Source organism: Lytechinus pictus, chromosome 3 (genome assembly GCF_037042905.1).
Source record: "Lytechinus pictus isolate F3 Inbred chromosome 3, Lp3.0, whole genome shotgun sequence".
Taxonomy (NCBI): domain Eukaryota; kingdom Metazoa; phylum Echinodermata; class Echinoidea; order Temnopleuroida; family Toxopneustidae; genus Lytechinus; species Lytechinus pictus.
The window spans coordinates 1355884-1380756 of NC_087247.1; the positions used below are offsets into that span (position 1 = coordinate 1355884).

The 24873-nt window shown below is 35.4% G+C and overlaps 1 protein-coding gene across 1 annotated transcript in view; it reads right to left on the reverse strand.

The window, feature by feature from the left end:
• Nucleotides 1-24873, reverse strand: part of LOC129257968 (plexin-B1-like) — a 69310-nt gene that overhangs the window by 44195 nt on the left and 242 nt on the right. The window contains exons 2-4 of the mRNA XM_064097862.1: nucleotides 17523-17682; nucleotides 11896-11992; nucleotides 6170-6284 (exon numbers count right to left, since the gene is read on the reverse strand). Of these exons, the coding sequence (XP_063953932.1) occupies nucleotides 6170-6284; nucleotides 11896-11992; nucleotides 17523-17682 (372 nt within the window). The remainder of the gene's footprint in view (nucleotides 1-6169; nucleotides 6285-11895; nucleotides 11993-17522; nucleotides 17683-24873) is intronic.

Here is a 24873-nt window from a genome sequence, read left to right on the forward strand (position 1 = left end):
CCCTTCTCTCTACCCCATAACCGTCCCCCCTTCTTTCTAATCCATGCATACAGTACATTCATTATCACACCCATCCAGTTAAAGAAAAAAAACATTTTTCTCTAAAATGTGAGAAAATAATCATATAACGTATGTCTCCCACTCTCAAGTAAAAGCTCCCCCCTCTCGTCTCCCCCCCCTTCTCTCTACCCCATAACCGTCCCCCCTTCTTCTACCCCATAACTGTCTCCCCTTCTTTCTAATCCATGCATACAGTACATTCATTATCACACCCATCCAGTTAAAGAAAAAAAAGGCACCACAAGTTTTTCTCTAAAATGCGAGAAAATACAGCATCGATCAAGACAGAAACACACATACACTCAAAGAGGGTTGGTTGTTGCGTCTACATCTCATTTCTGTGAAAGTCATAAATATTCTCTCTTCGGCTGGATGCGAGGGTGTCTTGTGTATGGGTGCGCGTGTGTGTGTGGGCAAACACTTGAAATGGTTCATGCTTGGCAGGCTAAGCATCGCTGGAGACTGTCTCAAAAGGTCTCAACGATTAATCATATCAATCACATTTGCTTTATCATGGAGAAGGAGGGTGGTGGAGGGGGTATCAAATACAAAATATTTGCCTAACAGGGATTCCCTCTTCTCCTTTTACATTTGTGGGCAAAACATGTTGATTTTCAGCCCACCCTTGATTCATTCCCCCAAGAATATTGACTTTCATCATACTCATAAATCCAGGCAGAATTGACACAATCCATGAATGATGTAGGCCTACATGAATTCATATGAAATATCAACCTGGATAGTAAGGCAGGTATTGCTAGTTCGCAGCTTGACATTATTATGTAGGTCTGTATCTTCAAATGACTTACCTAAATAGGGCCTGTATAGGTTTTAAATTAAAACATCATAATTCAAGACAGTGTCACTGACTTCAAGGTATAGGCTTACGTTAATCCCCAACTATCCACATTGATATCATTTGCAAAAAATATAACTCTTTCAAATAGTCTTTTAGTGAAAATAGACAAATAGGGCAAAGGCTATGTTTATGTTATTGACTGTCAAGTATTAGTTATCGAGGAACCTATTTGCAAATTTGTCATGCTTTTAGTTGAGTGCCCTCCCCCCATCCCAAGAAGTATGGCTATCAGTATGTGTATTTAATATGTTCACTGTAGGTCATCCTTCATGGCACTGATTAAAAAACAGATAAAAGTAATTAAACAGATGCTTCCTCAAATGGCTTCACATGAAAGAATTTAAAGGCCAGAGTATTTCATTTGACCTCTAAAATAAAAAGATTTATGAAAACAGACAGGTATAGGCCCTAAATACATATATATGTATACCGGTATTGTAGATTTACAGGAAGCCTTCCAAGAAGCCTTCCAAGAAGACTACATGTATATGCATAATTATAGCTTTTTGGCAGACAACTATTTATTATTTATAAATTCCTTGTTAAATTGTGAATGTGTAATATTTTTTTTCTTGTCTGTATTTGCTCTGAAGTGCCTTGAGCATCTATTTATTTAAAGATGGAAAGTGAGCTATACAAGTCTTACATGTATGTATTATCATTATTATAGACTAATTAAGTTGGAGTGGTTTTCATACTGTGTTATAATAATTTGTGTTTCAATAAAACTGAACCCAGCTGTAAAAAAAAAAGAAAAAAAAAGAAAGTAATATAGGGTCTTGATGGAATGTTACCCACATAAAACCAAATTTCATATAGCCTATTATCTACATAGAGGCTGCAGCTATAAGGTTGCTGTTACGCTATTATAAATATGAGCAGTACTTCTGATGCAAATTACATGTAGGAGACTGATTACACCATCCACTCACTATTTCTTGTGTATTTTATTATATGAAATATTCTAATTTTCTCCCCATTTTCAAGTGAAACGACAATTATTTCCTCCCTGAACATGTGGAATTGGCATTGTTTAATACCATATTGTTCAGCCAAGTTGTCCTAATTGTCAAATGAAAGTATAATTCAAACGATAAAAACAAAAGAAATAGTAACACCATCGACTGACTCATTTGCATGTCACTGACTTGTGCATATCACTGTTTTGTGAAAAATATTTTTTAAAGCGACAATCTAAAAAGTCATAACTTTCTTATTTTACATCCGATTTTGATGAAATTTTCAGCATTATGCTAGTTTGATTTTTCTTTAATTATTCAAATCAAATGTTTTCCTGAAGTGGACTTGACCTTTATGTCATTTTCTCTTTAGTGACTATGACTTGGTCCTGATTTTTTTTTGTAAAACCTGCAACAGCAGTTGTTGATAAAAAAGAAAACAAAGAAAGCAAGACAGGAGTGTTTAGGTGGTGGGCTGCAGAGCAGCAAGTGATTGTATTCTCCCCACACCAGAAGTATAGATTACATTTAGCGCAACAGCATCATACTTGTAATAGCAAAGACGATAGCCACAGCATTCCCCTAAAATAATAGGTTAACACAGGAGAAGAACCACACTGTGTTTAAATTGACACCTTACTGCATCGGCAATAAAATTGCTTCAGAGCTAACAAGGATCAGGGCTCAATCAATACAAAAAAAGGTGAATTTACAACAGATGCATCATCTTGACAAAATTATCTCTCAGTTTAAATGTGGTATACAGAGCTGCTCAAAGGTCCTATAACATATATAATTGTATGAGTTAATTTTTGAAGCCTATACTATACCAAAAATTATATTAAACAGTGCAAAGAATAACTTTCAAGGGATGCATTTTTTTAAATTCACTTTTAATAAATGACCATGCCCGAGCAGGTGAACAAAGTGTGTAACATATTTCCATCAATTCTTGAGTGCTGCTCAGGCACCACCAAACACTGACAGAGAACTTGGTATAAATTTGATGCACTTGTTATGTCGAGTCTTGAAATGAAGTGATTATCAATTATGGCTTGAGATGAGGGCCAGTTGCTATGGGTTCACCTCAAAAGCCATCTGTCCAGTCAAAGGCTGTTTCTCCATCAACCTGCGTTGCTCACTCAGCCTGAGTTTGTCCAATCAGCCGCATTATATTGTCTACTTCTCAAATGGCGCCATTTGCTCCCGCGACAACTGCTCCGGGCTTAATTTTGTCTAAGATGTAGGGTTATGGTTAGGGTTGCAAAAGGGTTTCACGTTAGGCTTAGGTTTAGGGTAGGGTATACTGTTAACCCCAGGGTTGACATTGGTCATTTAATTAATACTGTGTGGAATCTACAGCAGAGCAATTGTTGCCAGAGCAACTGTCATGGAACGTTTCAAATAGTCTAATACCACATGAGCAATAAATAAAACCCATTTGGGCAGTCCTAATTTGGTCCACCATCAATTTGGTCTAATTGTGATTTTAATAGTCTACACTACACTTGGTCTAATTTCACTTTAATTACAGTAGCATAATGCCCAGATGGTCTTAATTCCACTTCTAATGAACATTTTGCACCTTGTCCTTGTCAAATATAAATTTGATTTTATACAAATAGTTCAACTTATTACAAGTGGTGTTAGTCCAAGTAATAAGATAAAATGGGTAGATTGCCACCAGGGGGGGGGGGGCACTCAACTATATTGTTGTCTACACATGTGACCTCAGGTTTTACAAACCCACCCTAAACAAGTTTTATCCATGGGTCAAATCTACAACCTTTTCAAGTATTTTTGCATGCATTTTTGACAATTTTGTCCCCTAAACAAGTAGGGCCTATACCCGGTAAAATTATATGTGTTTACCCTACAACTAAACCCCTTTTTGCCTGATTTTGGCCTTTTTCAACAACCTTATCGCGTCATGTGCGTGATGTGCCATGATCAGCAAAAACTACCCTTTTTACATGTTTTTTGGTCGCAGTTGTGTACCACATTATACTAAGTGTGCCCCCCTCCCGAGATTGCCTAATGGGAAATTCAAACAAAATGGTAAATGGGCTTGTCTTTCTGTATGTTTGTAAATATACCCAACATGGCAACAGGAGAAGGTAGAAACCTGTAGCAGGAACAGTTGACTAGGTAAGCAATTTCTTCCGATTGATCACCCCATCAGATATCATGCACGAAATACATCCAAATGACTGTTTATGCATCAAATAATGTCCCTCAGGCCCTATGAATCATCCATTTAAGAAAGCCAAGACCTCCCCCCCCCCCCCATCTCATGACATCACCACAGATTTATATCTAAGTTACATTTTTTTTTCTATTACAGTACAGGGAGGTACATACATTGTATAAGAGACTAGATCAAGAGCTCATTCAAGGGGAAAAAAAGAATATTTCTGATTAATATAACCACTCTTGGACAATAGTACTATTTTTTTTTCCCTCACCTCCTTGGACCTTACTTGAGAGAAAACAACCCTCACTGTTAGTATTAAAGTGCATACCTGTACGTACAGGTAGGCCCTATATACAGTGTATGGAGCTGTAGGGCCTACAGGTCAATGAGTTGTATTGGAGGCAGGCTGATCATCATCACCCATCAAATTTGTGGGAGAGGGAAAATATACCCTGGAGATGTACTAGATAATGAGATCATCGGCTACTTCACATCACTCCTCATACTCACTCTAGACTCTCGCACTCAGACAAAAATTCAGACTATTAAAGGGGAACACCCACACTGGAGAGTGTTTCATCAATGAACAATTTTGTCCCACAATTTGTCAGATATGACAACTTTCCTTGATTTTGATTACCGGTAGCTATTACTGTGGTAAAATTGAAATTTAATTATTAAAACGCTCCACTGTTGATTTCAATTAAAGCACATGAGAAAGTACATTTTGAAAAAAAAAATTAACAGATTTATGTTTTTCCTAATTTAATCTTGTTATGTCACATTATGCAAGCAGTCATGTCAATATAAATTGTACCTCTCATACTGGGAGGGGGGGGGGCACTCACATATGTTGGTGGTACGGGGACGTGCCGCTCAGTTCCCCAGCCCTGCCAAAATTGGCAAGCATGAGCACCGTATGCGAGGGGTATACCCACAAATTTTGTTTGTAAATTATAAGTGAATGGATCAAAACCAAAAGTCATTAATATTAATACTATAAAGAACTGAAACAGGTATCAATCATTGTAATCAACAAATAAATCAACCAAATTAACAAGTGCATGCACTTAATCTACTTTTCAGAACTGGACTGTGAAGAAGTCGGCTCAGATGCATCAATATAAACATTAAAATTACTGAAGATTAATTATCTTTAATAAAACACAACTCATTTTGATAGGTGATTTACAACCATTTATGCCTATGCAACAGTTAAAGCTACATGTAAATTACAGTAGTTGCAGTAAAACACTAATTTTGTGGGAAAGTCTGTAAAACCAAGGTTAAGTATGACTTTATCATCGTGGATCTAGATCTGGTACAGTTACATAAACTGAACTTTGTGAAATCATAAAATCTAAGCTGAAATACGATCACACTGAAGATCGCCAACACAGATAGGCACACGTGGGACAGTGTATTATTATTGCTGGAATAAAGACCCGACGGAAGTGACCGAATCCGCGCTTATTTTGCTTATTTCTCAGCAATTACACAATTTCTTCCAGAATCCTTTGGCACATATTTTTTATTCATACAAACAGACACTTGGGTGGTCATTATATTAGAGTCTGTAAAAAGTCATTTTGAGATCGTTACCAGAACTGGAATTTACCTTTAATAATGGACAATTATCATAAATCAGTCATACCTCACACAATCCATTAATGATTAAGATGAAAACTGAAAGTAAATTTATTACAATGTTGATTACACAGCTCAACACAGGAAACGTGGGGAATACCGTTTAAAGATTCTCTGTAGAACCACGCCGATAGTCCTGTCACTCAGTCAATGGATACAAACAAAGTGCATTGACATTTACGCAAGACTTATGCCCAAGCTATTCTTTGTGATATATCACTCCTTCCCCGACCCCCACTCCCTGATATTGAAAGGTTAATCAAAAGAAGACAGGAAACTATGCTTTCAAAAAAAGAATTGTATGATTAACTTGGTCTCTTCATAGGTCATTCTTGTTCATTCATCATTCCTAACATTCAAACTAAAACATACTACTGCTTTTATACCATGACCACCATCCTTTGAATCCTTCATGGAAAATAAAATAAAAAAATATTCATTTCCACTTACATCATTTGAAGATATGACGATGTCATTTTGCTGGCAGGTCGATTGGTCATGAGTACACTTGTTGTCATAGATACACCAATCACAGGCCCATGGGCTACTCATGCATGTCGTACAGCTGGAAAGAGGGAAAATGATACTGGTCATTTTGGGTACCCTTATACATGTATTACATTGCTATCATGTCCTCTTCAAATACCATACATGTACTTCTAACAATCTCATGGCAATGTCTGTGGGTAAGTTTAATCAAATTTTTTAAAGGACAAGTCTGCCCCAATGAAAAGTTGATTTCAATAAAAAGAGAAAAATCCAATAAGCATCATCGATTCTCTCATTTGAATGTGACTAAATTGTGCATATCTATTTTGTGATATTTTGTGAAATATAAGCAAAATTTTAAAGTGTCATAAATTTCTTATTTTAAACATCCCATTTTGATGAAATTTTCAGCGTTATGCTTGTTGGATTTTTCTCTTCTTATTCAAAACAACTCTTTGTTGGGGTGGACTTGCCCTTTAAGCTTGAACCACAAAAATAATCACAGATTGAAATGCATTACACATCAGGGGAAAATAAAGAGCCAAGGGGAAATTTAGCCCCCCCCCCCCGAAATGTTCAAAAGAGCCCTGGAAATTATCATCTCAATGTTAAAGCTTATACAATGTTGCAGATTGATTCAGTAAGTTGTGAAAAACAGCCCCCTAAAAAGATTTCTTTTTTTTGCATGAAACGGTTATTTTGGGAGAGCATTCAATCGCATCAGTTGTTATCCCCTAATTTCATTCCACTTGTCAGTTTAGTGCCCTTTTCAGGAACAACAAATACCATATTTATTTATTTTTTTAGAAGGATATATTTAAATCTCTATATTTTTTCCTATTTCATAATCAACCTAAACATATATAGGGAGTGATAATTCATAAAATGCACGACATCACAGTAGGTGCTGATCAACAAAGAAACTTTTTCTATAGGTGGTTTCAAACCGCCTCGATCACAAGAATCCCCGTTAAATTACGAGAACACTGTTAGGCTAAAAAATACCCATTAATTATTCCTGCATTCACACCGCCCCAAAACATACCCTTCGGGATAAATTCCTGAAGTTAGGAGCATGCGCAGTATGGTCTAATAAGCAGGCAAGGCGCGAAATTCAAAACCACTAGCCCAGCAGCCACCCACGGCGCCCGCGCCCAACGACACGCTGGCTAAAAGTTCCCGTAAATTGCTTTCACATTGCCAAAATACCTGCGACCTTGGAAAAATCCCCGCGAAAGTTCTCGTAATTTCGCCAAGTACCTACTATTAAGCGGGTATTTTCTTTCGGGGAAATTACGAGTAGTTTGCTTTCACAATACCAAAATACCTGGTATTTTTTGATCGGGTTAAGTTTCCCGATCAGAGAATACCTGGAACTGACGAACTTCGAGGCGGTCTGAAACCACCTTTTGTATTCTAGCTTTGATGTCACATATGAATCTGATGTGCCAAGGGGAAGGATATCTATTTTATTTATATAAAATCAATTGGTTCTTCATAAGCAAATTCCTCTTTGTTGTTTTCTCGCAAATTCCTTTATTCTTCGATGAAACAACAACCAAAAGCCACAAAGTATAGACGAGTTTCCTTCCTTTTTTCAAAGAGGAACAGTCCACAGAAATTAGACTGACAACTTTCATATACAGTTGAGGCCAGAAGTTTACATACACCCACAAAATTCAAAGAAAAGTTGACAAATTTGGCCAAACATTATAAAATTTACTGTATCTTATAAAATATTTTATGCTATCATGACGAATTTGATATCAAACAAATGAGTATGTCATGCCCCTTCATCATATTGCTTTGCCATCAGGAGCTGAAAAATATATAGGTGTTATATTTTCCAAAGAATTCTTCATATTTTAGACAAATCAAAAATTAAAACTTGACAAAAACATTTCATATTTGTGCTGTTACTTCTCAACACAAACATTTCAGATAACACAGTTTGGTTCAGTGGTGACATATCGTGATTGAAAATGCAATATAAACCATAGATTTGACATTCATATATTTCTATGAAATGATGTTTGAAAATATTATAAAAACAATAGAACATATTTGGCACGAATATTACTTTTTTTCCACAAAAAAATTCCACCTGAAATATACTTTAATCCCAACAGCATCCCAATCATGTGAAAGAGCGTGATACACTCTTTAATATGATGCAAATTCGTCATGGTAGTATTTATATTTCTGAAGATATAGTAAATTTTACGATGTTTGACAAGCGAACAAATTTCACAGAATTCCATGGGTGTAAGGAAACTGTTGGCCTCAACTGTATATACCACAAAAAACACATTCAGCTGAATTAGAGCAATAAAATCTCAAATCAACACTATTTGCTCAACCTCAAAATACATATATTCTGAAACAGGTAAAATCTTTGGTACATATCCAGTAAATGATATTACTTGTTTATACTGCTATGTCCTGATGTTACATCAGCAGGGAATAATTTTGCTTTACAAATTTGAATAGCATTTTTGGTCTAAACAGAAAAGCTCTCAACTGAGTAATGTACAGTCCTATGCAAAAATATGCTATACAAAAGACTAATATGCATCATTCTTTCAAAAATGAGGAGCAAATTGCGATACGATACCAGGAAAATTATTCTGCCTCAGAAAAGGTGTTTCAATGAAAAATGTATTTCTTCATCTCTCTCTTTTTTATTTTTTATTGGAGATTTGAAATTGAAATCTGATACTGTGTACTACAAGTAGGGTATTAGATCTTTATGTAGGCAAATTTTTCACAAGTACACTATAAAAAAAAAACATGAAAAAAAAAAAATTATCATTACATTTCCTTCCTTTAGAAAGGTACTGGCTCTTCCTTTATAGACGTACCAGCAGATCTCAAAATAATAGCTTAAATTGTTAAAAAAATGGATATATATTCTTAAACAACTTAAAATCAAAGAAACTGCCTCAAACTACATTTTGAAATCATTGAAGAGAAATCGATTAAATCAATTAAGGCCAAACGTCTCGATTATTAAACATACCCTCTTGAAATATTTTATTCAGAAATTTCTTCCTCTTGAAAGTACACCAATAAAAAATAAATAAAAAATAATCATAATTTTCAAATTTCCTTTCTTTAAAAAAGGTACTGGCACTTCCTTTTAGACATTCATGTACCATGTACCAGCAGATCAAAAAATAGTAGTTTTCATTAAAAATAGATAAAATCAAAGAAACTGCCTCAAACTACATGTATGTACATGAAAATATTGAAGAAAAATCCATAAAGGTTAGATATCACAATATTCTTTATAGAATGTAGTAAACATCTGTAGAAAAAATTCCATACTATATTCAAATGAAATCTATTTTGTTAAAGACAATTCGTGAAGGCCTGGGGAGCGTTTCATGAAAGGACTTGTCGGACGTTTTATCCGACAGTTACCATAGTAACACTACCTCTCAGCCAATCAACATCAGAGAAAGATGTCAGATCTGACAACTTGTTGGATGAAAATGTTGATGAAACACTCCCCAGAAGTTGAAACAAGAGCATCTTTATTGTGAAAAATACCAACATGATAAATAAAACATAAAGTGGGGTGGCTCACATGTGTAATGAATTAAATCAAGTTTAGTGCAGTATAAGCACTGACTGAAAATCATTAGCACACACCCCTGGAATTGGAAATAATATTTGTTCTTTAATTTTGCAACTAATTTTTTTCACAGATTTAATTCACAGATATTGCTAGAATGTAGACAAAAATGTACACCATGTGTGCATGTGGGCCTACAGTACATGTATATAACAGAGAAAATTTATGTTTTCTGGACAAGGCCCATTCCCCATTGATTTTTTTTCCCACTGGTCCACTCAAAATTACATTTTGTATCAATTGACCCATATAGCATTTCGAGGGTTGGGGTCTTTTGCAAATCACATAAGGTGGTTTCAAACCGCCTCGATCACAAGAATCCCCGTTAAATTACGAGAACTTTTTTAGGCTGAAAAATACCCATTAATTATTCCTGCGTTCACACCGCCCTGAAACATACCCTTCGGGATAAGTTCCTGAAGTAGTTCCTGAAGTTACGAGCATGCGCAGTATGGTCTGATAAGCAAGCAAGGCGCGAGATTCAAAATCACTAGCCCAGCAGCCACCCACAGCGCCGCACCCAACGACACGCTGGGCTAAAAGTTCCCGTAATTTGCTTTCAGACCGCCAAAATACCCACGACCTTGGAAAAATCCCCGCGAAAGTTCTCGTAATTTCGCCAAGTACCTGCTATTTATCGGGTATTTTCTTTCGGGGATATTACGCGTAGTTTGCTTTCACACCGCCAAAATACCTGGTATTTTCTGATCGGGGTAAATTTCCCGATCAGAGAATACCTGGAACTGGCGAACTTCGAGGCGGTCTGAAACCACCTATTGATATTTTTACATTCTTACAGCCCCCTTATCTCCTTGTATGAACATCCCCCCCCCTGTAAAAAAATGTCTGACCTTGACTTGTTTCAAGACTTTCTAAACCTTTCCCCATTTATTAAAACATCATCATCATCACCAGTGCATCATGATCTACACTGAAATCACTTCATACAGCAGGCTCCACCACCATCACAAATAAAAGATTGAAAACCATTCATATTGACAAAACTGAAAATCAAAAGATGAGCAGAAAATCAATTTTAACTGAATTATTAAAGATAATTGTAGAACATGTGATATACAGATTATATATAAATGGAATCCCTCACAACCCAATTGATTAATGAACAGAACAAATCAATATGAAAACTAATGATTGAAGACATGTGGCACCATATCTAATGAGGGATTCTCATCGATATTGTTTTTTTTTTTTTAACAAGAAAAGGGGGAATTTACAAATATTACACTTCATGTTAGGAAACTGATGACATTTTATAGTTTATTATTCAATAATGAGATAATGAAATACACATGTATAGAAATGGCTTTGAGAATGTAACGAAAAAACACTGAAAAAAGAAGTTCACAAATATGGTGACACAACAATTGCTCCGGCCTTGCTATCTCAGAAGGCATAGAGTTAGGATTGTAATAGAGTTTTTATTTCAGAATAATGTCATAAGGATAAGGGTTTATTAAATTTCTGAGGTTAAGTTTTATGTTTGACTTTATAACGTGCAGATTTTCCATCGGAGTAATTGTCGCCGGAGCAAATGTCATGGGACCCACAAAAAATAGATGGTATACTGCATGGCCAGGGCCCAATTTAACACAAAGCACAACATCTAAAGTTTAATACAACTATTATTATATTGAAATATTTTCAAATGATGGTGATGATGAATATTACAGAGCTATTAATGATAAGTGATGGAAAAATTTAAGGACAATGATTTACATATCAACAAATTGTCTTTTCCATTCCTGAAAATTCTGTTTAGTCATAGAAAATGTACACAGCAAGAATATGAATTGCATTTTGCAATGGTAAATTCAATGAATTTTTACGAGAGCGAAACAATTTTCCATCTTTATCATTTTACCAGTAAACAAAAAAATCATTGTCCCTAAACATGGCAAAAAATAAAAATAAAACAAAATAGAATAACCATTTATAGTGTGACAAAAATCAACAGTCAACAAATGATAGTGAGAAGCAATTCTCTGTAGTCTAGTAACAATAATAATAAAAAAGAGGAACAAAAATTTACCTTGAGATTAGAGAGCAATCGTAGTAATTCAATTCAGTCTTGACAAAGGCTACTCTGGTCTCGTTGGAATAGATGCTCAGGGCAACTGTTACAGCAGCTGCAATCAATACAAGCCAAGATGGGTTAAATAGCGGAGAAATTATATGAAAGGCCAATTGAGGGGAACAGCAAAAATAGTAATACAAAATGAATCTTGAGTTGTGGTAATGGAATTCCATTCAGACAGAAACTAGCCTAAAAATACATATGTACATGTATTTTACATGCCTCTATCTGAAAATCAATAATTGGATATTTGCTCCATTTGTTCATGAAAATAGTTTATGAACTGTGAGTGCATTTTCAGAGGTAATGCTCATTTTAGGAGCAGACATCCATGTGCAACATCAGGTGATTTCACACCAACCCGATGAAATAAAAATACACGCAGGTATTTTTTCCAAGTATAAAAACAAGTAATCCTCAAAAAAAGTTGCTCACCACCCCAACTCCCCCCATGGTACATGTAAATTGCAAATTCGTCTACTGCCAACTCGTCCACTCACCACATGGTCTACTTTAATTAAGTCTACATGTAATGCCATTCCGTCCTTCAACATTTTGTCTAAAAACCATTTGGTCCATTAACCATTTGGTCCAATCATCATTTCGTCTATGACCATTTCGTCTAATAACCAGTTGGTCTAATATCCATTTTATTTTCATTCATTTTGCACAATTAACATTTTAGTCCAATTACATGTAGACCAAATGGTATATGGACTAAATGGCTATTGGTCCAACTGGTTATTAGGCGAAATGGCATTAGACTTAATGAAAGTAGACCATGTGGTGAGTGGACGAACTGATGGTAGACCAAATGATGGTAGACGAGTTGGCAATTGGACAAATTGGCATCAGACGAATTGGAAATAAACCCACAAGAAAATACCCCCGAAATTACTACTCTTCAAAACTACAACAAAAAAATATCTTGTAGGCATTTTCAAATCTCACACAGATATTTGCAGTGTGAAAGCAAGCACATCATTTGAGAAAGGAACTTGAATCACAGATTTTTAACTTTATCTGATTCAAACAGATGTGTACACAAAAATAATCAGGCCCATGATAAAAATTTTGAGGCTAGAACAAGTTCTTATAATGTAAAGGTTTTCTGTGATCATGTGGTTGTAGGCCTGGGTTGGAACGGACGGAATCCGTCCGATGTGTGCAGGTTCCGGTTGTGTTTTTTCCATTAAAAAAATGTAATACATAACAAATAGTGGTTAACATTTACTTCTTCTGAAAATCTTAACATAATTATGGAGTATGCTTTATTCAGTCCTATCAATCATAATCCAGGTTTCTTTGTTACATTTCAGGTAACCACCAAGAAAAATATGATGAGAAGACGGGAAACAACTTACCGATTTTTAAGTGGCCATCTTGTTCTCTATGTAAGCAGCTAAGCTACGAGACGCATATAGAGGGCGGCAGACTCTATATGCATCTCGTAGCTGAGCAACTAACAAAGAGAACAAGATGGCCATGTAAATATCAGCAAGTTTTTTTCCCCGTCTTCTCATAAAATTTTCTTGTTTTTTATTGAAATGAATGTTTGTTTTTAATTAAAATTGAAATGAATTCACGAACAGGGAAGAACAAAGAAGTCCCAGATTATACAATATTGACTTCATTTTATGAAATCAATAATGTATAATCTGTGACTTCTTTGTAATTCCCTGATCGTGAATTTATTATTGGGATACCAGATTCCGACCGACGCAACACCGGCAGATTCCGGAACAAGAAATTCTGACATGACTGAGGCCTATGTGGGTGTGAAGGCACATTCATGTATGATTATGAGAAGAATAAATATGTACAGTATAAGACATACATTTATAGTATAGAGCTTAAATTACAGATTTATTATTACCCCGGTCATCCCATTCAATCACTTATTCCTGCACACAATGTGTGCACATCCTCCACTCCCCAGGGAGTATTTCAGGCAGTCGCCATTGAGGTGCAAACAATGCTTGACATGCTCCAATGACTTTCACATCCTACTGGGTACTCATATAGCACCTGGGTCGAGAGTGGCAGAGTGTGGATTAATGCCTTCCCAAAGGATGTAAGGCTGTCATGGGATTAGAACACATGACCATCTGATTACAAGGGATAGTCAGAACCACAACACCACAGCTCTTCCAATGATGTTAAGTATCATTCAAGTGCCATTAAGTGGTTTCAAACCGCCTCGATCATAAGAATCCCTGTTAAATTACGAGAACTTTTTTTAGGCTAAAAGTACCCATTAATTGTTCCAGCATTCACACCGCCCCGAAACATACCCTTCGGGATAAGTTCCTGAAGTTACGAGCATGCGCAGTGTGGTCTGATAAGCAGGCAAGGTGCAAGATTCAAAATCACTAGCTCAGCAGCCACCAACGGCACATGCGCCCTACTACACGTTTATAGCTAAAATTTCCCGTAAATTGCTTTCACATTGCCAAAATACCTGCGACCTTGGAAAAATCCCAGCGAAAGTTCTCATAATTTTGACAAGTACCTACTATTTAGTGGGTATTTTCTTTCAGGAGATTACGCGTAATTTGCTTTCACATTGCCAATATTAGCTGGTATTTTCTGATCGGGGTAAATTTCCGATCAGAAAATACCTGGAACTGACGAACTTCAAGGCGGTCTGACACCACCTATTGGGTCACACTGTTGTTTCTGTCATGTGCAGTATCATGTGACAGCACATTGTGGCCATGACAAGATTATGTTCAGCATTTTTACGATGTTTATGAATGGGGTTCTCCTATAAACATCATGGCCACTGTTTAAATCATAATATGACAGAGATTATAAACAACAGTTTTATCATACACTGCCTGCATAATTATGATGTAGAAAATGATGAAATTCAATAAGCAAGAAGGTTTTAATGTTGATAAATGTTTACATCATAATCAAGGCAAACAAAAACATTAGTTACTACTTTTCAAAAGTGTTGATGAGGAAGGGGGGGCAAATGGGATACCTTACCCCTCACAATATCAAATTTTGAGAATGGGGATGTTAATCAGCACTTTGATAGAGTGTAATGTAGATTTATTTATTTTTTCCCTCTCTTCACATCATGATTTTTATTTTTATTTAGGGGAGCCTATATTTTTAAGAATCTTGTGTTCTTAGGTTTTTTTAATTCTATTATTACTTTTTTTAAACTTTGTGTTATTTCATATTATCTTTGACCTATCTATCTACTCACTTAATCCTTTTATGGGGTATGGGGTAATCGTCATCAGTTTTGTAGGGATATAACGAATGACAATATATGTACTTATTTTAAGAAAGTAATATTTACACAATTTCGGCAGTAATAATCTTCATTTGTTCGCTTATCAAATATCAATTTTCTGTGCTCCTCACCTTTAGTTTACGGATTCCTGGATCCACAATAGACTTCAATAAAATAAAAATCTCAAACATTCCTGAAGCCTGTATTGTGTTTCGGTATTTAAAATCTACCGTATTCATTTTTACTTCAAATGAAAGAGCACAGGCATATACATGTATCCCAAAACATGATTCATATTTTCTGAAATAAAAACCAGGGATGGATTTCTGCCAAAATGGAAAATGAATGATCAAATCGCTGTTCAAGCATGGAATGGACTAAAAATATCAGTATATTTGTATCTCACTTTCTAAAAGCAATCACTATTGGTGAAATATGTATTTGAATGCTTTTTATTCAGACATATAAAACATTACTAAGGGAGGGCATTTATTATTCTCAGCTGTAAAATTCAAATTTTCTGCATCAATTGAAAAAAGCAATCAATGTCATAATATAAATCACACTTACTGACAAGTTTTAAAATAAAAAATGTATATTGTACATGTCTATCAAATACCTATTGCCCATATCGGGAAGAATTATCCATCAAACTTTGAGAACATCTTTCTATTTATCAGTTATATCAGGAAAATAAAACATATATACTTTATATCAATACCGCAACTCAATTCCCCATTTATAAGTGTATATATATATATATATAAGAGACAAGGGACACTAATCATTCATTCAGGATACACAATAATATGGATGCCCCTAATTCAGTTTACAAGTGTACTTGACATTATAATAGTGAGCTCTTGTCTCTGCATCAATTGAAAAAAGCAATCAATGTCATAATATAAATCACACTTACTGACAAGTTTTAAAATAAAAAATGTATATTGTACATGTCTATCAAATACCTATTGCCCATATCGGGAAGAATTATCCATCAAACTTTGAGAACATCTTTCTATTTATCAGTTATATCAGGAAAAGAAAATATATATACTTTATATCAATACCGCAACTCAGTTCCCGGTTTATAAGTGTGTATATAAGAGACAAGGGACACTAATCATTCATTCAGGATACACTTAATATGGATGCCCCTAATTCAGTTTACAAGTGTACTTGACATTATAATAGTGAGCTCTTGTCTGCTATGGAGCCTTGAGGCTTCCCCTAGTATTCAACTTGATACTTGCGAATGACAGTGACAATGACAAATATATATAGAAATGTTCCTTGTTATGAGAGAGCGTTGTGAAAATAAACCGTTTATATTCACTTGGTCAATCCACCAGCAGTTGGTCTACTACTCAGATAGTTATTACCACTTGGGTTAGACCCATTTGGTCTATTAAGATTGTCCTGTGCTCTACACTACACTTGCTATAATACCCACTTTGTCCAATTCTTATGTCGTCCAGAGCCCGGTTCGTCTTATTTTCACTTTGTCTACTCATGATCTGTTACTTTGACAAATTAAAATATGATTTAAAGGTCAATTCCACCCCAGGAAAATGCTTACTTGAATAAATTGAGAAAAATCAAACTAACATAGTGCTGAAAATTTCATCAAAATCGGATGTAAAATAAGAGAGTTATGACATTTTTAATATAGTTTCGCTTATTTTTCACAAAACAGTGATATGCACAACTAGGTGAGTCAGTCGATGATGTCCATCACTCACTATTTATTTTGTTTTTTATTGTTTGAATTATACAATATTTCTATTTTTTTAATAGATTTGACAATAAGGACCAACTTGCCTGAACCATATAGTATTAAACAATAATAATTCCAAATGTTCAGGGAGGAATTAATCGTTGTATCACTTGACAATAAGGAGAAAATTCGAATATTTCATATAATAAAATACAAAAGAAATAGTGAGTGGATGACGTCATAGTCTCCTCATTTGCATACCAGCCAGGATGTGCATATAACTGTTTTGTGAAATTAAGCAAAACTTTAAAATGTCATAACTTTCTTATTTTACATCCGATTTTGATGAAATTTTCAGTGTTATACTTGTTGGATTTTTCTCTTTTTATTCAAATCAACCCTATGGTTTTTGTTGGGGTGGACTTGTCCTTTAAAACCGTTCTGCTATTAAACCATATAGACTACATGGTGGTAGACCAAATGGAATCTAGACAAAATGGTGAACAGGCTAGATGGCAGTAATACCATAAGACGGACCAACCAGGATTAGACATGTGGGATCAGATCAAACGGTAAAGCAGGTGTAGACCAATCAACGATCTACAATGTACTTACATTCACCCGGTTCTATATCAGGGATGAGATCAGGGGGAGGAGTCCGGCACATGATCCGATTACCCTGTATGCTGGTTACTCTGGATGTCATCTCATCAAAGCGACATTCATATCCAGAGACCCTTGAGAGGGGTGGGAGTTGACTAACAGTGATCTCGATCTGGATAAACAGCAAAAACAAAATATAAAGTGATGCTTCCTTTATAACTGCATGTACATGCAGGCTATTTCGGTGTCATATATGCACAGGTATTGCTATCGAGGTGTACAAAAATTATTATACTTGGCAAACCACATCTCTTGCTTAAAAAAAAAAGATATTCACATAAATAGATGTATGTATAATTTCATAAAACACTCCACTAAAAGAGTTGGCCTACTACATGTACATGTAAACAAATCACCATACAGGTAAACAGACAGATTCAAAAATTCTTAATGAGGGGCAGATAATTACACTGTCTTTGCAGAGCTTGAAATTACATGTAGCATGCATAATACTAGCAGGGCCTGCTGGGACCTCAGTTTTCGGAACTGGAGTGTACCCTGGGTAAACATACCATTATTATTGCGTCTCTGATATATGCGCCCAAACAAAGGTACAGGGGAGCGTTTCATTAACCTATTCACCTGACGAGTTGTCGGATCTGACAACATTCCCTGATTTTGATTGGCAGAGAAGCACTGCTACTGTGGTAACTGTCGGATAAAAGGGGACTTGTAAGAAAAAAAACTCTTTTTTTTAATAATTAAGATCATACCAATTTTAATCAGTTGTGACCAGTTGAGACCAGCCATGGGAAGCAAAGGATTAAGATCTACATTGTATTAAAGCCTATTCCCCCAAAGTGAGTGTGAGGCCCTGTATTACATCATACACTTTAGGCTCCTACAATTTATTTTTATAAATATTATGCAATAATTCAGGATACATGAGGCAACCAAATCGCCGTTTCCTGAGTTTTAGGATACACACTGATGTGAATAACATCCCAACCGGCATCACGGAACCAGAAACCACAGTCGCCATGACAGTTCACCAAATTAAAAAGAAAAACCCAAACAATTAGTTTTCAAGAAGTAGCGTAATTTACTATTCCCTGATAGCCGGTTTCCTGTTGTTTTCTTTGTATCATTGATACGACCATCCGACGAATATACCAGTGAACTTTTGTGCATTATATGATCGGATATGACATTACCACGTGTTATGTTGATTACTATACTACTTCTTCAATGACACTTATAATATCCCACTGCATGATATTTATAATCCATACTTGTACTCTGCCTCACATCTTGAAGATCTATGTGTATTGTTATTACCGCTTTCCAGACAAAATGTGTGACCTGGAAAAGATTAATTTGCCTGACATCTGACAATATCAAGCGAGGTTCAAGAATTGTAGCTGTCATGATGGTTTTCAATCATGGCAGAACTCGGCAATTAGGAGTTCATCATCTAGATACAAGCACTGTAAATCCAGTATCTCTTCAATCTCTTCATAATAGGTGATTTCATACCAGACTGTTTCATGAAAAAATAATACCTGGTATTATGCCATTGTTAAAGAAAAGTACAATATCCCCAAAAGAAAAATATATAATCATTACAACTTTTCAAAATGATGAGAACTCTTGCTAGTCACAGGGATATTTCCAATGTGAAAGCAAAGAACTTAAACCATATCTTATCAAGGAAGTAATGACAGAATAATGCAATAGGCCCACCTATTTTCTATTGAAAAATATGCATTCACATCCCTAATTTACAAAAGAATACCTAATTTTTTCCACTTTGAAAGCAAAGTACTTGTATCAAGGGCCACAAAACGATTCTAAATGGGGGGTGTGGCGCTAACCAAGCCAAACCAAAAAAAAAACCCACAATCAGATGAAAATTTGTATGTTTTGCACACAATTATTGAAAAACATTGGGGGGAGGGGGAGGTCTGAGCCCCTGTGTAATACATCATTTCCATACAAAATCTAAAAAGAAAAGTGCATAAAATGTCTTAGTGCACTGTGAACTGTTCTAACTGATCCCGCAAAGACTATTGGATAGATCTGAACACTTTTATTACCAGTATTTCTCTTGATCAGGAACGTGTGAGAACACCTATTAAACTTCAGTATCACTTTATTACGTGTAGACCTTTTCCAACAGAACAAAAAGCACAAGCAGTATTCGCATTTTGTGGAACTCGCAGCGGAGATGGCCGATAATGAAACTGGCTATTGGGGGACAGACAATCCACAGGCTATTCAATTACCCGTAGTTGACATTTTACGTTTCTGGGGCTCATTAATGATTTTTCCTTGAGACAAACATCTGGTTGTTCTAGGCTTCGTTCAATCGATGCTTCTTTACCATAGGAATATGTTTTTTAAAGATGCCTAATTCAAACTGCCGCTGCATCCCTCATTTTTTCATCAGTAAATTTGAAATAATGTCTAACAAAATGCGAACATGAAGCGCTGATATAGGTGTGTTTTGAAAGGCTATTTGGCTAAACCATGGAGGTTAAAAGTCAACTGAATGCAACAGAGATCTCAATCATGCATATAATTAGGGATGGTATGGGCTGGAAATATATATCTACATGTAAATAAAAAAAGTAAAATTCACAGAGCAAAATGCTGAAAATTTCATCAAAATCGGATAACAAATAATGAAGAACTTTAGAATTTTAAAGTTTATCAATAATTTGTGAAAACAGTTACATGTATATGCACATCGTCATGAATATTCATTAGGTGGGCTGATGATGTCACATCCCCACTTCCCTTTTGCTTAATACATGAAATCATAAATGTTTAATTTTTTCATACATGATGTGTCTCCATTATGATGAAATAGGTTGCAGCAATAAATAACTAATGTACTCAATCAGTTGTCTATCAAATTGTTTTAGTTCTTGGTAGAAAATTTTTGAATAAACCTAATTTCATATAATAAAATACAAAGAACAAGTGAGGATATGACATCATCAGCCCACTTTATGAATATTCATAGAGACATGCCTAGAACTGTTTCACCATAATTTTGCAAATTTATCTTTAAAATTCAATAGCTTCATTATTTGCTTCGTTATTTGTTATCCGATTTTGATCAAATTTTCATCATTTTACTTTGTGAATTTCACTCTATTTATTGAGATGAATATCTCCAATCTGGACCATCCCTTTAAAGCCCAAAGGTTGACCTTTTACTTCCAGGCGAAACTTACTGTTCTGCAATGCATGGAGGGTGGGTGGGCTTTATAGAAGGAGGGATCAACAGTGAGTGAACGCTCTCCCAAAATAAACATTTTATGTATGCAATTTGCTTTGTGATTCTTACATTGTGGATCTACATGTAGCTTGAGAAAATTGGTTGAAAAGTATGAACACAGCTCTCGTGCGAGAAGACGTGTAGGTAGATTGGATGATGATAATGAAGTTAGCAGGACATGACAACACTGGTTGCCTGGTTTCTCATCTTACCGCATCTTCCAGGTTATTGAATTCTTCCTCCAACATCAATACAGTTCCTTAGTTTTATCAAACTTCCCCCAGTCATGGTGCTGTATACAGTCAGGTAGTCATCCACACGATTTCAGGTCAAACTACAATCTCATTCACAAATTATGCAAACTAGATGGAATTCTGTTCTGTTTTTATTTTTGTCATGCAACTTCCAGAGGTACATTGTATGCAGACCTGCCAACCTCTGGGAATGAAAAACTGTATTCTGTGATACAAAAAAATGTATTTTTCCCCCAAAAAGTGTATTTCATAATAAAATGCTTGGCGCACTCGCTCATCGCGGCGCTCAAGCTGCATGCAAGCTAAAATGCGCACTGCTCTTGCAGATGAAAAAAAAAAACATTAAAAACAATGATTGAAAAAAAAAACAAGTTACCTGAAATTACATTGCTCTAATAACCATATTTGTGTACGTTTTATGAAATAGAGACATATAGAGATTATTTTTCTCAGTAAATTACGATTTAGTAAAAAAAAAAAAGTTTTGCTTAATTTCACAAAATCGTTTTCTTAAATACATATAGGCCTATATTTTCAAGGTTGGTATCAGCCACATACTATTTTTAAAGATTTTTTAATTTGAAATTTCAAATATTTTTCTCATGAAACATTTATAAAATCTGAATTGATTCCTCTCTATGAAATGACTTTATTTTGCATATGATTTTGTTGAAATTTTAGTGTTATGCTGGTTGACTGTTTCTCTTCTATTCAAACTGACTTTTTGTTGGGGAGGACAAGGTCTTGAATATACATGTACATGTACAGGACTACACATGTGTATACATAAATTTATAAAAGGCTTCCTAAAGCCAAAAAAGCAAAATGATTTTGAACTAAAACTGAAACAAACGCTAAAGATAATCAAAATGTCTTTACATCAACATATTTCCTGGAGTTACGGATGTTTACCCACTATGTATTGTACAATATAACATAAACTCGGTGGAACATGAAATGAAAATGGAGTGTGTACCGTTTCGTGCAGGGTTGGTAGACCAAGGTCATGAACTTTGTGAAAATTGGTTTTCCAAGTGATAAGCCCCAAAATGTTGTTACCAGCACAGACAGTAATCAATCATTTTGTAAAAATTGACAGCCTTGAAATGTTTGAACCCCCCCCCCCAGGATATTCATTATAAACTTAATCTTGAGTCATGTCACATTTTCAGTGACTACATTACGTGTACAAGACTAATCTTGATTCAGAACAGTCGGAAATCCATATATATACATGTATAGCGGGTGATAAAAATCACTGTGCAAACAGGCCCTAATCAATGTTTCCTTACAATGTACAAGTCCAAGATGATTTCATACATGTACATGTATCAATAGGCCTATTAATGTCTATGATCCAAAGTCTGATTTCAATTTGCAATGAATGTTTGTACCTTCATACATCGTTCAATAAACAAATTGTATTGATTGAGCGGCAGAAGGGCATGAGCTACAAGCACCGTACATTATATGTATGTGCAGCAGGGTGGGAAATAAGTTTTATTTTTTTAGGGGTTATCTTTTTTTCACATTGGGGCAATTGCAGAAGTTTGGGGGCCAGGGTTGGGCTCAATTACAAGGTAATTGATCAATTGCTTAATTGATTACATTTTTTGAGTAATTATAATTGTAATTGTAATTGAAATTTTGAAAGGGAAAGTAAGTGAAATTGTAATTGAAAAAAAAAGGAATTGACTTCAATTACTTTCAATTGCTTTTACATTCAATTACTATAAACTTACTTAATTTATGATATACATGTAATTTCATGACTTTTTTCATGTCAACTGCTTCAGCATCAAAGTTGGTGCTTTTAACACAATCAAACCTTCACCTTATCAGTTTCTCTGTAACTTAGAGTTATGTTGAAATAGGTTGTGCTATACAGAATACAAATTGATGACTTTTATGAAATTGTAATTGACATAAGTAATTGGTATTTGTAATTGAAAAAATGTAAAGTAATTGTAATTGGAAGAAAGTAATTGAGCCAAACCCTGTTGGGGGCTATTTTTTTAAATTAAAGGGCTACTTTTTAGGGGCAACAAGCAGTTATGTAGAAAATGCTGATATCATTATTCTGCCGTAATTAGAATATTGAATTTCGAAATAATCTTGAATATTGTTGTGAAAGATCTTGGGGCAACTCTAAATAAAATGATCGCTCCAAAGAGTGCATTTTGGGGGAAATTTAGGGGCAATTTCAGCTGTCATGAGGGCAAATCCTGTCGCCTCATGAATTTCCTACACTGGTGTGCAGCTTGCACTTCAAATAACACCCTTTATACGACAGCCAAACAGAAATTGGAAAACATGCTGCGAATACAAAACCTTCGCCCATCTGACACCCAGACAACAAAGTAGGATACTCTGGAGGTACAGTACATTCATCATGTCAGAATTTCGCTCTGTATTGAGAGTACCCTGACATTAGCATACAGACTGTACATGTATGTCATTATCAAAGGTGCACGATCCCTGGATTCAGAGGTCCCTGATAGACATACATGTAGGCATGTGCTGCGTACGGCACCGGCTGCCTATTGACATCAACGTTATACGACATGTACACAGATGCAATGTCCCGAATGCCCCAACTCTGATGAATCTCGGTTCGCGTACGCTTCGGCTGCTGTTCAAAGATCTTGACAGGCTGGCTACGGCTCCTGCTGTGTGAAGTGACTTCAGCAGATCTTTGGACCAATGCAGATGTAGCCAAAAGCGGCAAAGCGTATGCGTACTGTGCATGTGCTGTGCAACTGCACAAGCTGCTGATTGACAGCTGCATGCAAATTACGTTGATGATCTTCGGAATGAAGATGGCGGCAAGTACCCAGCCGTCCAACAGCCCTGGGAATCGTGCACCTATGATGAGTTATTCTACTCATTACAGATTCATTCTACAAGTCTTGCTTTATTCCATCTGCTTATCACAACAGACTGCACTGCATTGCAGTGATGCATTCCTATGTATTGTTAGTTGCCATGGTTACATGAGTAGTCTAGTGGAAGAATCTAGAAGCAATGCATGCAATCGATTCATGCTCCACAGTTGCATCATCTTCTTCAGCTTATACACTTCTAAGATGACATACTGTACTATAAGAAGTCAGGCTGTTTACTTCAATGATCATCAAATTTCAGGCATTACGCGTCTTGTTCTTTCAATTCACTTTATCTTCCTGATGCTCACAGATAATCTTTTTTTAAGTGGTTTTTTTTTGTTTTAAAGAGGAAAAGATTTCCATAACTTTCCATTATTTTCCACCATGAATAAATTTTTCCCTTCATATCTCCTATGCCTTTGTATAATTGTATAATTGCAAAAATTATAATTTCTCCACTTGATCTTTAAAAGTACAAATAGGCACTAGCCTCATACTGTCAATTTATTTCTTTCTTGAAGCAGTTCCTTTTGTTTTGATTTGATTTGGATAGCAAGCATTTCCTTTTGATAAGATTTGATTTGGATAGCAGTTGTACTTTTGTCTGTCTTTGGTTTCTCTTTCTCCATATTTTAATTCAGTTCTCTTCCACTGAGCATAATTCACATGAGAGGAAAATTATTAATGAAGCGTTAAAGTTAAAGGAAAGGTTCACTTTGGTGATGAGATGTTGTTTAATTAAAGCCAAAAGAAAAACAGTGGAGAAAATTAATGGTTAAGGTTTGACAAATAAAAAACAAAAGAAAGAATAACAGATTAACAAATTGTCAAAATTTTGATTTTGTGAAATCACATCCAGCTGCTCTTCCAATGTTGTACATGTATAATACAATTTTTTTAATGTGATTTTTACAAAACAAAATCAAAATATTACTTGA